Below are 14,687 nucleotides of genomic sequence, written 5' to 3'. Positions count from 1 at the left end.
GGTACTCACCAGTTTCCATTTGAGATTTACTCTCATCGTGACCTTGGTCCTGAAGGTGTCGCTGGTAGGTCAATGTCCAGTCAAGAGGGATGTCCTGGTATTTTGACGTTGGATTATCGATGAGTGGTTGGGACCTCCGCAAGACATTATATAGGGAGAAGACATGCACGAGGCGGCTCCCACTCGAGTACTGCATTTTCAACCTTTTTCTTTTAGTTCCAGGGGGTATTTTCTTTTAACACGCCACATATTAAATGGGATAAGGATCCTATGTGGATGAAATGCCCACAAACGTTGGGAGAAAAAAAAGGCAGAAAGTATAAGTCTGTCAACAGAGTTGGAGGCCTCTCGGGGATCGTTGGCGAAAAAGGTGGCGGAGGCAGCCTGTGGAGCTTCGGCCACTCCACTAATGGTCGAGATGCTTACGAGCACCTTGGTGACAGAATTTGATTCTAACTTTGGGTGATTGTGTGAATTTTGCACATTCTCAAATCGCTGACTCCAACAGGGGTGGCCAGGCCCTTGTTGTCTTTCATGGAGGCAGAATGGGGTGGGGGGGGGGGGGGGGGGCATGCAGATCCGTGGCGCTTTTTGTGCCCAGGTGATAAAGATTTTTGTTTTTCTCCTATGTGCACCAGGTATGCTCACATATCAACTTTTCTGTAGTGGTCAGATCTCTACGGCCTTTGTTGGTGGCAGTGGGTTACTCAGTGGTTGTGGTTTTGGACCATGCCCCGCACTTTGTTGATTTGGCACTGAAGTCATGTTCTCTCTCCCCCCCCCCCCCCCCCCCCCCCCTAAAATGGCAGTGAGTTTATCTCACCTTCTACACTGTGGGAAACCATGAAGGTGTTTATGAGGTGGGAGATAATTTCCTACAAAGTGCACATCGTAAAGACAGTGAGGGCAGAGCAGAAGAGGCTGATGGGCTTCAATCTTGAGGTGGACCACCAGCACTCACTTACCCCAACCCTAGAGTTGTTGGCAAGTAGAAAAAAGCTGCAGATACAATTTGAACTATTGTCAACGGATTGGGCCGTGGGCCAATTGTGACACTTGAGGGAGAAGTTTGGACAATGCGGCTTTTGGATCGTTGTATCAGAGTCTCTATAGATCAGTGCCTCTGGTTAAGGGTTCGGCCGTGACTGATGATGATCGATCCAGCTGCGGAGGGGGAGAGGCATAAGGAGTTGGAATCCCCGTTGGGCCCAGAGGAAATTACGAAATGCATCGGGTTGGTGCTGACTGGTAAAGCTCCTGGCCCTGATGGATTCCCCATTGAATCTTATGAGAAGTTTGCAGAGCAATTGGTACTGCCTAATTTATAGAATTATAGAATTCCTACAGTGCAGATGAAGGCCATTGGGCCCATCAAGTCTACACCAACCCTTGGAAAGAGCAATCTAGCTACGCCACGCCTCCACCTTATCCCGTAACCCAGTAACCTCACCTAACCCTTTGGACAATAAGGGGACATTTTAGCATAGCCAATTCAACTAATCTGCCCGCCTTTGGACTATGGGAGGAAACCTGAGCACCCGAAGGAACCCCACACAGACACAGGGAGAAAGTGTAAACTCCATACCGACAGTCACCTGAGGCCGGAATTGAACCGGGTCCCTAGCACTGTGAGGCAGTAGTATTAAGAAGTGTGCCACCATGCTGCCCAATTCTGATATGTTTAAGGATTCGCTATCACCATCCAGGGTTCGTTGCCCTCTATCCTTGTGCAGGCCTCTATCTCCTTGATCCTCAAGAAAGACAAAGATCCAACAGTGTGGGTTGTACCGACCTATTTCACTTTTAAATGCAGATGTTAAGTACTTGCCAAAATGCTGGCACTGCCGTTCGAGCCCTGTCTCCCAGAGATCATCTCAGAAAACCAGACGGGCTTCATTAAGGGTCGGAAACTGTTGGCCAATTTTTGTTGTCTGCTATGTGTTGTCCTTTTCCCTCCTCACTGCTCGAACCGAAGGTGATTGTTTCCCTAGATGTCAAAAAGGCGTTTGATAAAGTGGAATGGGAATATCCCTTTGAGATTGTTGGGAGGTTTGGATTTGGACAAAAGCTTACATCTTGGATTTGTTTACTGTCTAGCGTCCCCACTGCTAATGCTCGCAGGAATTCTATAAATTTTGGCTACTTGCCGCTGAATAGAGGCACGATGCAGCGATGTCCATTGTCTCCGCTCCTGTTTGTTTGGCAACAGAACCGCTCGCCATGGTGCTGAAGTCTTCTGTTAAGTAGAGGGGGATAAATCGGGTAGGGGTGGAGCCTAGGATGTCCCTGTACGCAGATGACCTGCTTCTTTATATTACAGACCCAGTATCCACTATGGACGAGCTAATGAAGCTATTTGGGAGTTTTGCCACCTTCTCTGGGTGCAGACCCGATGAGCCGAATCCTTCTGCACTGTAAATTCTATGATTCTATGAAATTGAACTTGGATAAGAGCGAATGTTCCCCAGGAAGGACAGCCTATCTGGGGACGTTACTTTTTCGCCTTGCCAGAACTAACTTTCGTTACCTGGGTATCCGTGTGGTCCATGAATGGGCCTCACTTCATAAAGTAAATTACACTAGTCTGGTTAATGGTGTCAAATCTGACTTGCAGAAGTGGGATAAATCCCCCTGCCCTTAATGGGCAGGGTTCAGACTATTAAAATGAATGCGTTCCTGAGATATTTATTTCTTTTTCAGTATTTCCCCACTTTGCTCCCCAAGTCCTTCCTTGTCAAAGTCAATTCATTGGTGTCCTCAATTATATGAGATAGGCAGTCAGAGGGCTTGGCTCTACCTCATTTATTATTTTGCTATTGGGCAGAAGGTTCGGTGATCTGGGTCCCAAATGGGGACAAATGGAGGTAAACTCCTGCATGGTTTCTAGCTTTGGTGAAACAGTAACTGCATCGTTAGCTTTATCTCTGATAAGATTTTCCCTGAATCCGGTGGTAGTGTCCACTATGAGAACCTGCAAGCAGTTCAGGCAGCATTTTAAGCTCTGTTGCATGTCTTCGCTAGCCCCCATCTGCAATAACCAGCTTTTACTGCCAGCGGGTTTAGACTCAATATTTAAGTCATGGGAGTGGAAGGGTTTGGAGAGATTGGGGACCTGTTTGTGGACGGAAGGTTTGCCAGCTTTCAGGAGCTGACGGAGAAATTCCAACTGCCTGGTTCCAGTCTTTTCAGATACTTTCAGATTCACGATTTTTTGCGCAAGGCTTTTCCTTCTCGGCCTCCCTGCTGAAGAGGATTTTGTCTTTGGCTGGGACTGGTGAGGGGGGACTCTATTGGGCATATCGGGCCAGTTGCTATCAGCGGAATCTGCTCCATTGAATGAGGTAAAGGTGAAATGGAAGGGGAGTTGGGCCCCATTCTGGATGATGAGGTTTGGAGTGGGCCCTTCACAGGGTCAACTCCACATCTTCATGTGCTCGGCTTAGTCTGATTCAATTCAATGTGCTGCACAGGGCGCATCTGACTGAAGAGGGGATGAACGGATTCTTCGCTGGGGTGGAGGACCAGTGTGAGCATCACTCTCGGGGGGCCGGCTAACCACACTCATGTTCTGGTCTTGTCCTGAGTTATTAAGTTTTTGGGTCTCTTTTTTTCAACGCCATGCCAGAATTACTCAATGTTGATTTGGAGTCATGTCTGCTGGCGGCCATTTTCAGGATGTCAGACTTGCCAATGTCCCAGACGTGGGCGAAGGTGAATGACCTCGCCTTTGTCTCATTACTAGCCCAGAGATGAGTTCTGCTTGGATGGAGGTCTCCTGCTCCACCCAGTGCCTCCGCCTGGTTGGGTGACCTCATGTCATTTTTACATTTGGACACCATTAGAGAGTCGGTAGAAGGGTTCTACCTAAGCAGGCAGCCATTCAGATCCTTTTTTAAAGAGCTAGTTCCTGTCAGTTGTTAAGGGGTTTAGTATAGTTTTGGGGTGTTAAATTAATAGGTGCGTTTTCATGTTAATCTTGTTTTGTATTTATTGTTAACTCTTTTTTTAGTAAACAAATATATTTTTAAAATTAATGAGTGGTCAGCCATAGAGCTAACCGTGAAGTTCTTCTCTGGCCATCCAGGTGGAAGGTTGAAACAACAGCCCTGGCAGTGTTTGTTTGAAGTCTCCATTTACTGAAGTAGGGGGCGGGATTCTCCAATCCCGCGGCAGGGTGTCCACGCCATTGTAAACGCCGCCGCGTTTTACGAGGCCGTGAACGGGCCTCTGCCATGACTAATTCTGGCCCCTACAGGGGGCCAGCACGGTGCTGGAGCAGTTCGTGCCGCTGCAGCTGCAGATCCCGGCGTGAACCGTATGCCACGGGATCCGCGCATGTGCAGTTGCGCCGGCGCCAAAAAGAACATGCGCAGTGGCCTCCTTCAACGCGCTGGCCCCAAAGCAACATGGCGCAGGACTACAGGGGCCGGCGCGTAGGAAAGGGGGCCCCCAGCCACAGAGGCTGGCCCGCTGATCGGTGGGCCCCGATCGCGGGCCAGGCCTCATCGGATGCCCTCACCCCCAAAGGCCGCCACCCGACCCTTACACGCCGAGGTCCCGCCGTCCCAGAGCAGGTTAGAACGGCGCCGGCGGGACTCGGCTCTTTTCTTACGGCCGCTCGGCCCATCCGGGCCGGGGAATCGCCGGGCTGGCCATGTAGAGCGACCGGCGCCGCACCAACCACGCCGGCGCCGATTCTCCTTTCTGCAGAGAACCGTGTGCCAGAGTCGGGGCGGCGTGGCCCGTTCGCGGGTATTCTCCGGCCCAGCCCAGGGCTGGGAGAATCCCGCCCAGGATTCCAGAGAAGGTAGACTTTCAGTGAGGGCTTTCTCAATGTCCTGAAGTTCTATCGCCTAGAAATCCAGGGCCAGGTTGTCAGCATATGTCAGAGCCATGACTTTGTGGGAGGGAAGGCATTAGAATATATGTTGAAGGCCTGATCCCTGTTGGTGGTTGTTGATTATGTGTGGACAACTGATTTGATCCCTAATGTGCCCACATGGAATTGGGGGTTGCTGACGATGAAGTTGATAAATTGTCAGGATTTCACACAGCAAATGATTTAGGAGCGTTTCAGCAGCATGTGTGTGCGCCACACTGTGTCACCGGCAGAGGATAAGTCAACAAAAGGCAATCTCTTTCTTCCGGCCTTTCGGGATACCGGCCTCAATGTGTGAGGTCAGTACCTGTGCAAAAGTGAGGGACATCGCTGCTTCCAAGGCAGGACTCAGTCTTTTTCATAGGAGGCCACATTAAAGGAGGGACATAAACACAAGTAGCGAGTGTTATTTGTCACATGGATCAGTTACTGGTCTGAGTGAAGGTATAATAGTCTTTAAGGCTTGGGATTGCTTTGAAACTTGCACCTCTGTTCGAACTTACATAAGTTAATGGAAGCCAGTTGGAGCGCCATCACTGGCTGTCAACTTGCTGATTTGACATCCAATTGTGAATGTAACAAAACGTATTCCAACTGAAAGCCAGCAAGATTGAAGCTACTGAAAGTCATCTCTCAACAAAAAACATGCGGCCTTTGCCCATCGTGCCATCCATCTTCCAGCTGCTTGCTTAGGTTGACCCAGAGAGTTCTCAACTTCTATTTATTCCTGAGCTGAGCTTCAAACCTCACACCTGATCCAACACCAAGCGTCTCTACTTCGACCTTGAAAACATTTAGCTTCACCCTTCTCAGATTATTATTATTACTGCTACACGACCATTGTTTTCTTATCTCCAGATCCATTTTCCTTCCAATACCCTCTTTATTATTTCACACTTCACAACCTTGTTTCTCCACTCCGCTCCCTCCCTCTCCCTCTCTCTCTCTACCTCTGCCTCCTGTCTGGAATTTCATCCCAAATCCTTTCTACGTCACACCTCATTCTGCCTTTTAAAGTCTCCCTGAAATCTATTGCTTTTTAATCAAATTTTAAGTGCTCGTTCCTTATTCATCCATTACTGCTTTTAGTCTTGTTCTCTGTAAAGTACATTGGAGTGCTTTACTGCCTTCAAGGGGCTATTGGAATCAAAGGCCAGAAATTAATCCAATCAGTCCTGCTTGTTTTTTGAATGCCTTTTAGAGATCCAGAGCTGCAATTTGTGATTTAAAGATCTGTAGTGAAGCATAAAATTAACTCGAGGTATTTTCTTTTCTCAGTAAACCTTGCTCACTTCTAACAAACGTCAAATTATTGATTTATCATAGTGTCGGCTTGTATGCTCCATACCCAACAGCAAATTACATTTATTATCAGTGATGACCTCTAGTGAATTGTATAGAGACTTCAATGCCTGATTTAATTAACAATGCTTTCACTAAACTTACAAACTGTAAAGAAATAGTTTGATGGTTTGTGCATTGGTATTCAATAGAAAATGCAGTCTGTTTAACTGATTCTAATCGAAGAACTTACTGGGGTATGGATTATCACCACCATATGCAATTTACCAATTTATTCAGTTATGTTTTAACGTGGGAATAAAAATTGCTTCCAGCAGAACCCACTGTGGTGATATTGTTGCTTTAATATAGTTGAAAATCATTTAATGCATTTTTCACTTAATGCAACTGCACAGCCCAATCAATACCTAGCAGTCGACAAACATTTTAACTGAATAGTGTGTTATGTTGATCTTCTTAGGTTTGGTCCACCATTTTTGGTAAGGGAAGATCGATCTTTGAGCTGGAATCAGCTGCAGCACTGCATCCTGAACAAAATGTGCTATTTGATGAGAAATCAGACCCGTTCGCAGGTCAGTAGGGTTCAATGTAACTTGGAGCTTCTGAAGTTGTTTGTCATTGTTTGAAAAAGAAGAAAAATAGACGTAGCATAAGTCCAGACTAAGCTGGTCATATTTCATTCCAGTATTCTAACAGAAGGATTGTTATTTTCTGATTTTGTACATGACAAGTCCCCATCGCATGATTTGATGTGAATCAGATCATCAGTCATGCTTGCTGGTATAATTCCCACTTGACATAAAGATCAGAACAGTGCGCTAGTAGTGTTGCCATATCTACTAAACCTTACAGCATTGTAACTACTATTAAGCACAAGAATATTCTAACATGCATTGTAAATACACCAAACTCTGACTGAGTTGTCAATGCTTTTCACACATATTATTTCTGAAGTAAGCACTTTGTTAATATTATACAACACAGTGATGATAGCTTTCAAAATGTATCCCCCACAGCTTAATACTATGTGCTGTGGTTAGTTGTTAATTGTTACCTTGCTCCAGCATCCATTTCTGATATTTGCTATTCGAATTTGTTTAATTGGTATTTTCTACCACTCAGTATTCCATGATATACACACTGGCTTAACCATGTTGCTCCCCAAAGGTCACATGACTGCATCAGTAGCTTTGTACCTCACAGAGAGCAGAATAAAGGCATTGTCTTGGCCTGATAAATTGTGGCAAACTTCAAACTCCATCAAACATGGGATATGAGAAGAGAAACACAAATTTTTGTTGTGGAAAAAAATTAGATTTGCACTGCTTACAAAGCCAATTCATTAAATTTTGCCTGAAGCCATATCATGGCTTAGATTTACATCAACCATCAAGATGGTGTTGAGCACTTTCTGTATAAAGTAACAGATAAACAGATATAAGTGGACACTGAGCTGTTGCACACCCTTGGGTTTAAATGGAACTCCTAAACAATTCAAGATTATTATTCATACCATATATTGTTTTCCTGCTTAAGTATATTGCAAGCTGTATCTCCATTCTTGCAGGTGCAGCACGTAATTAAGAAGTTAAATGGAATTTTGTCCTTCATTGCTAGAGGGATGGAGTTTAAAAACAGGGAGGTTATGTTGCAGCTGTATAGGGTGCTGGTGAGGCCACACCTGGATTACTGTGTACAGTTTTGGTCTCACTTGAGAAAGGATGTACTGGCGCTGGAGGGGGTGCAGAGGAGATTCACTAGGTTAATTCCAGAGTTGAGAGGATTAGCTTATAAGGAGAGCCTGAGTATACTGGGACTATACTCATTGGAATTTAGAAGAATGAGGGAGGATCTTATAGAAACATATACAATGGTGAAGAGAATAGTTAAGATCAAAGCAGGGAGGTTGTTTCCACTGGTGGGTGAAAGCAGATCTAGGGGGGCATAACCTCAAAATAAGGGGGAGCAGATTCAGGACTGTGTTGAGGAGGAATTTCTTCACCCAAAAGGTTGTGAATCTGTGGAATTCCCTGCCCAGGTAAGCAATTGAGACTACCTCTTTGAATATGTTTAAGGCAAAGATAGATTTTTGAAGAGTAAAGGAATTAAGGGTTATGGTGAGCGGGCGGGTAAGTGGAGCTGAGTCCACAAAAAGATCAACCATAGCCTTATTGAATGGCGGAGCAGGCTCGAGGGGTCAGCTGGCCTACTCCTGCTCCTAGTTCTTATATTTGATATCCAAAAAACTGACGTTGTACCAGGCAATGTGTTTTTTCGCACAGTCAATTCACACAACCCACCCCCTGCCCCGTAAAAGAAAATGTGGGGAGTTTGATGAAGCTAAAAGTATTGACATCAAGAAAAGATATTTTGGTTTCCCAGTGGTTACTTGTCAAGTTTAGAGTTTAGAGCAGGCATGAGGTAAAATGTTCAACATTGAAAGTTCTATTAAGCACATCTACTACAACTTGCACGAGGTTGATACAAGGGCTTTGCCATTGTCTAAAACACAGCCAGCTCAACCTACTTTTGAATACTTGAAGATAGTTTGGATTCCTCCCAGCCTGCCAAAAAATAAAAGCAATCGATACCTCCGAGAACCTCTTCGGATACCGGTCCGTACTTGGCCATTGCTTAATTATTGCAGATATAAATATTTGATTCCAACCAACTCTGTGAGGTGAATACTAGAGTACTTGTACTGCTGCTGCAACTACTTGTGCTCTTTTGAACAGGCGAAACCTTAACCACTTCCTAACATTACAGTCCTTCTTGCCAGCACTCTATGAGTGTTTATTTATTATGTCAGGACATCTGTTCTGATACTTCACAAGTATACCTTGAAGTCACACGATGTCCATTCCAATAACTAATGAGATAGTGGCTATAGTCCAGTGATGGGCCACCGAGGCTAGTGAGTGGGCCGCATGAGTGTCGGGGCTGGCCCGCTGTGTGGGTCCGCCATGTTGCCGCGGGGCTGCCGCCACTGGCAGCTGTCGCGCGCATGTACGGACCGGCGACCGGAAGTGCAGGGCCTCATATTGGCAGCCGTACCTGCGAGGACTACTCCGGGGCCCTGCTGCCCCCTTCAAAACTTCTCCAGGAAAGTCCAGAGTGATTCGCGCCCATTTTCTCACGGGCGTGTGGACATAGCCCCATTATCTGAGAATTCCGCCCAATGTATATTTCCAGGGCTTGACTATTTCTTTCACCATTTCTCTCAGAACATCCTGCCAGAGGTTGGCACTTTGTCCGGCATTGGCATTGGCTTAATAAACTTATCTGTTTAGAATAAAAAAAACAACCTCTTATTTTGAACAAATTCAGGAGTTGTCTCCTGCCTTGCATCTTTTTCTTTTGCAAACATTGAAGTAAGTGCCAAGTAATCTCGCCATTTTCTTTCACCCTTGCCTAGCTGGCTGTCTTTTCATCCGAGGGGTCTTCACAATGAACACTTCTGTCACCGATATATCTGAGCAACATTGCACTCATTTTAACAATGTTTGGAGATTCTTTCCTCATACTCCCTAATTGGTCATTCCGGGCAGCATTTGAAACATCTCAAGCTATGCCTCGGCCATTTAACAGGATGAGTCATTTATGTTGCTATTAATTGGCCATTTAAGGGCTATGTGTGTGGTTGAATGTGGACACGATGGTTGCAGCTAAAGGATACAGTGTATAGTGGGACTAATAAATTAATTTTCCAGCTTAATATGAGTGACAGTCAGCCCCCCAGCATATATATGCCTGCAGAGTTAGTAACGTCATAGATTAAACCTGCACTAAACTGCTCTGAAGTATATTAAGTGACTTAGGTGCAGCGTGGCATACAGTTGAAATACCATTTTGCAGGTGACAGTAAAAAATAATGAATAACTCCCACTCGACAGCGAAATCATTTAGAAAGTGTGAGTGTGCTGTTAAACACCTCAGGGAGTCGAGCGTAGAATAGGAGACAACAGCCTGTCGTGAATGCTTGGGCCATTGCATATCGCGGGAGTGACTTCAAATTCTGATTACATATAAGCTTATTAACATCAGCAAGTTTGGACTTGGTTGTTGTGGCAGCTAAAGAAGTCAAGGACGCAATCTAATGGAAAGGTTTTTTGAGTGTCATTTGTGGCAGATTTGGGGGGCGTTTCCCGCTGGTTCTGTTGGCGAGTTCCCCACCGCTATCTCACCACACGTAGCCACTTTTTAGGGCCCTGGGGAGTTTCTCCCCAAGTAAAGCCCACCCTTGGGATTATTTTTATCTCTAGAGAGCTGAACTCACTGGCCAGACCGGCTCCTCCGAGATCTGACCGCCATTTTGAAAGGGTGTCCCAATCTCTAAGTGAGCTTGCCCACCCATGGGCAATTGGACAATGTCACGCTCAACGCACATGAGGATTATTCCCCCCCCCCTCCCAAGTGATAACCTGTTAAGGGGTCGTCCTTTTCAGGCCTTCCCAAACCCTCTTTCGGCCGCACCTCCACCCCCTTCCACGGCCCTCCCTCAACCTTCCAGAGGCCCCTCTATACCCGCCCTGCACCCATCACCCTTTATACTCTCCTACACCCTCCTTTCATGGGCATGGCCCCCTCAGGCCCTGACCATTGGCTGTGCCACCCAGGCACTTTCATTCTGGTAACTCCTGCCGGCATTGCAGTGCCACCTGGGCACCTTGGCAGTGCCAGGGTGGCAGTGCTAAGAAGCCAACCTGGCAGTGCCTTGGATCCCACATTCCAGGGGGGAGAATCTCCCCTGTCCCTGACTTCCCAGGGGCCTCTGGGATTTGACCCACCGGGTGCCATTCCGCCTAGTCGGCATCGTGTGGACCAGTACTGAACGGTGCCGTTAGATGCCGGGGGGCTGGTAGATCCCGGGTGAGTACACCTAAGTGGGTTTAAAACTACTTGGGCGCGCCTGGCGTGGGCACGCCCATTGCGGACAGGATCCTGATCGCACTGCCTCATGAGGCGTATCGGCTGTGGGGAAGCCCGTGGATGGTCACCCCATGGTAGATTGTGCCCCAGGTTTGCAGACTTTCGTTTGCCACTGCGTCCTGTGACTTCAAAAACTGCTTGCTGCAGGTGATTATTATTATTTTTTTTTTTTTTGAAACGCAGGTCAATGTATGAACTCCCCTGCAGCACTGAGAAAAAACAACATCCCAGACAGCACAGGCAATTCTGTTTTGTCTTTTTAAAAAATGCACATTCTGATTTACACACAAGTGTTTTGTGGCTCCCAATTCTATCGTAAAACAGAATGACTGATGAAACCGTCTCGTCCCGTCAGGCTCCGCCGCCACCTTCTGACGAGCAACAAACGATGGACAATAAAATTCTCGCCTTTCCAGCATTGAATATCCTGAAATTCCCCCCTTCCCCCCCCCATAAAGAGGAAATCTAGCTAATGGGGAAAAGTACAGTGCTGGAGTTTGCCTACTGGGTTCAGGGAGAAGGTGGAATTGATGATGGCGGACTATTTGTGTGATCTTCATTCCCCCTGTAAAACTGACTGCAGCCTCTGGGAGAGCAGGCACGCACAGCTTAACACGGAAGTCCTGAATTGTGCTCTGCCACAGGCTGCGCAGTGGACCCCTGCCAAGCCAACAATCGCTGAGATCAGCCTGAATTTCAACTTCCCCACTCCAGCACTGGCGTTAAAAACTGTATGATAAGATAACAGGGATTTGAACACCGGCCTGATCAACAAAATTTGGTGATCACCAGACAGGCCCTGAAGAAAAGAAAATGATGATCACGGTGTGCTGTTAAGTGACTAGTTGGTAGCTATTTAGGATAGTTAATGAATTTTTTTTTTAAATTTCAAAATATTGCTTCATTGCTGACCACAAATCCTGTCCCATTAGCCTGGGCGGCACAGTAGCACTCTATAATTTGCTCAATGTCATTTTTGTTAAATGGTGTTATTTCATTTAATTTATTTCCTATTTTGTGGTGGGGGGTGAGTCGGGGGAGGGGTGTGGTCTGTGGAAATTCATTAATGTGGTTCACTGTGTGGACAGCCAGGTGACATCACTGCGTCGCCCTGCTGTGAATGCTCAGTGACCTGTGCATGTACCACTGCACTGCGAGAGAGATGACATTCTCATCTGGGAGATCGCGAGACCTCTCGATGGGCCTTAGCTCTGTACTCAGCAGTGAGTGCCCTTGCTTCATTGCTGACCACAAATCCTGTCCCATTAACATGGGCGGCATGGTAGCACAGTGGTTAGCACCGTTTTGCTTTACAGCACCAGGGTCCCATGTTCGATTCCCGGCTTGGGTCACTGTCTGTGCTGAGTCTGCACGTTCTCCCCGTGTCTGCGTGTGTTTCTTCCGGGTGCTCCGTTTCCTCCCACAGTCCACAAATGTGTAGGTTGGGTGGATTGGCCATTCTAAATTTCCCTTTGTGTCCAAAAAGGTTAGGTGGGGTTCCTGGGTTACGGGGGTAGGCTTGGGCTGGGTGCTCTTTCCAAGGGCTGGTGCAGACTTGATGAACCAAATGGCCCCCTTCTGCACTGTAAATTCTATGATAATTCTGTTTCACTACAAGTGCATTTGACCAGATCCTGATGCTGCATAAAAGAGGAGATTTTTAAAAGAAATAACAAAATATCTGGAGTGAAGAGAATGTTCTACCAATGGACAGTACATGACTCAACACCAAATAGAGAGAAATGAAGATAGAAAATGCTGGAAAGAACAACGAACAATACAGCACAGGATCAGGCCGTCCATGTTTGTACTGGTCATGATACCCACCTTTGCGAAAACCCTCAGGACTTCCTTGTGCCGTATCCCTCCATACCCATCCTACCCATGTGTTTGTCAGGATGCCTTTTGAACGCCGTTAATGTATCTTCTCCCACAACCTCCACTGGCAACGCGTTCCAGGCACTCACCACCCTCTGCGTAAAAAAACAGCCTCGCACATCTCCTCTAAACTTTGCCCCATGGACCTTAAACCCATGCCCCTGGTGACTGATCCCTCCACCCTGGGAAAGAGTGCCTGCCCATCCACTCTATCCATGCCCCTCATAATCTTGTAGACCTCTATCAGGTCACCCCTCAACCTCCGTCTTTTGAATGAAAACAGTCAGAGTCTGTTCAGCCCCTCCACATAGTTAACGCCCTCCAGACCAGGCAACAGCCTGGTAAACCTCCTCTGCACCCTCTCCAAAGCCTCCACATCCTTCTGGTGGTGTGACACCAGAATTGTGCACAATATTCCAAGTGCGGCCTTACCAAGGTTCTATACAACTGGAGCATGACTTGCCAGTTTTTATACTTGATGCCCCGTCCAATGAAGGCAAGTATTCCGTCTGCTTTCTTGACTACCTTGTCCACTTGTGTTGCCACCTTCAAAGATCTGTGGACCAGCATGCCCAGATCTCTCTGACTTTCTATATTCCTAAGAGTTTTACCGCTTTCAGTATATTCCCCCTCTATGTTAGACGTACCAAAATGCATTACCTCACATTTGCCCGGATTAGACTCCATTTGCCATTTTTCTGCCCAAGTCTCCAACCTATCTATGGCCTGCTGTATCTTCTGACAATCCTCAACACCATCTGCCACTCCACCAACCTTGGTGTCAACCGTGAACTTACTAATCAGACCGGCTACATTTTCCTCCAAATCGTTTATGTATACTACAAACAACAGAGGCCCAAGTACCGATCCCTGTGGAACACCACTGATCACAACCTTCCATTCAGAAAAACACCCTTCTACTGCTACCCTTTGCCTCTGTGACCGAGCCAGTTCTGTATCCATCTCACCACCCCGCCTCTGATCCCGTGCGACTTCACCTTTTGTACCAGTCTGCCATGAGGCACCTTGTCAAAGGCTTTACTGAAGTCCATGTAAGCAACGTCCACCGCCCTCCCCTCATCAATCATCTGTGTTACCTCATTAAAAAGCTCGATCAAGTTATTGAGGCATGACCTCCCCTTCACAATACCATGCTGTCTAGCGCAAAGGTCTGACAGCATCTGTGGAGAGAGAAACAGAGTTAACATTTTCGGCTTGTGACCTTCTTCATCAGAACTGGGAAAAGTTTGACATGTCATATGTTGTGAGCAAATGAAAGCAGAGGGGTAGAAAAAGAAAAGAAAGGGAAGTCCTGTGACAGGCTCAAGGGCAATCAAGATTAAATGACAAATGTTTTCAAAGTTCAAAGCCGAAGGACCGGTAACAGATCGAGTCAGGAAAGAAATTATCTATCCAGAGGAGGTGTGAATGGCAGAATCCTGAATAGTTGCCGAGTGAAAGAAAGAAAATAAGAAAAACGAGAGGACAAAAAAGCCAACAAAGAAAATGAAACAAGAGAAGGGCAGAGGTTAGGATGTAAAATTGTTGAACTCAGTCCTGAGTCCAGAAGGCTGGAAAGTGCACAATTGAAAGACACGGTGCTGTTCTTCGAGCTCGCACCTGAGGAAAATACTGCAGAAAATACGGAAGAATGGGATTCAGGGAGATTTAGCAGTTTGGATCAGAAATTGGCTAGCTG

At 46.6% G+C, this 14,687-nt stretch overlaps 1 protein-coding gene across 1 annotated transcript in view; it reads left to right on the top strand.

Annotated features, from left to right (window-relative positions):
- The window catches only part of usp43a (ubiquitin specific peptidase 43a), a 601,867-nt gene that overhangs the window by 525,456 nt on the left and 61,724 nt on the right, over positions 1-14,687 (top strand). Inside the window, exon 8 of the mRNA XM_072483264.1 lies at positions 6,642-6,753. Coding sequence (XP_072339365.1) covers positions 6,642-6,753 — 112 coding nt within the window. The remainder of the gene's footprint in view (positions 1-6,641; positions 6,754-14,687) is intronic.

The sequence above is a fragment of the Scyliorhinus torazame genome, chromosome 18 (assembly GCF_047496885.1).
Source record: "Scyliorhinus torazame isolate Kashiwa2021f chromosome 18, sScyTor2.1, whole genome shotgun sequence".
NCBI classification, from domain to species: domain Eukaryota; kingdom Metazoa; phylum Chordata; class Chondrichthyes; order Carcharhiniformes; family Scyliorhinidae; genus Scyliorhinus; species Scyliorhinus torazame.
This window is presented reverse-complemented; position numbering and strand designations above follow the sequence as displayed.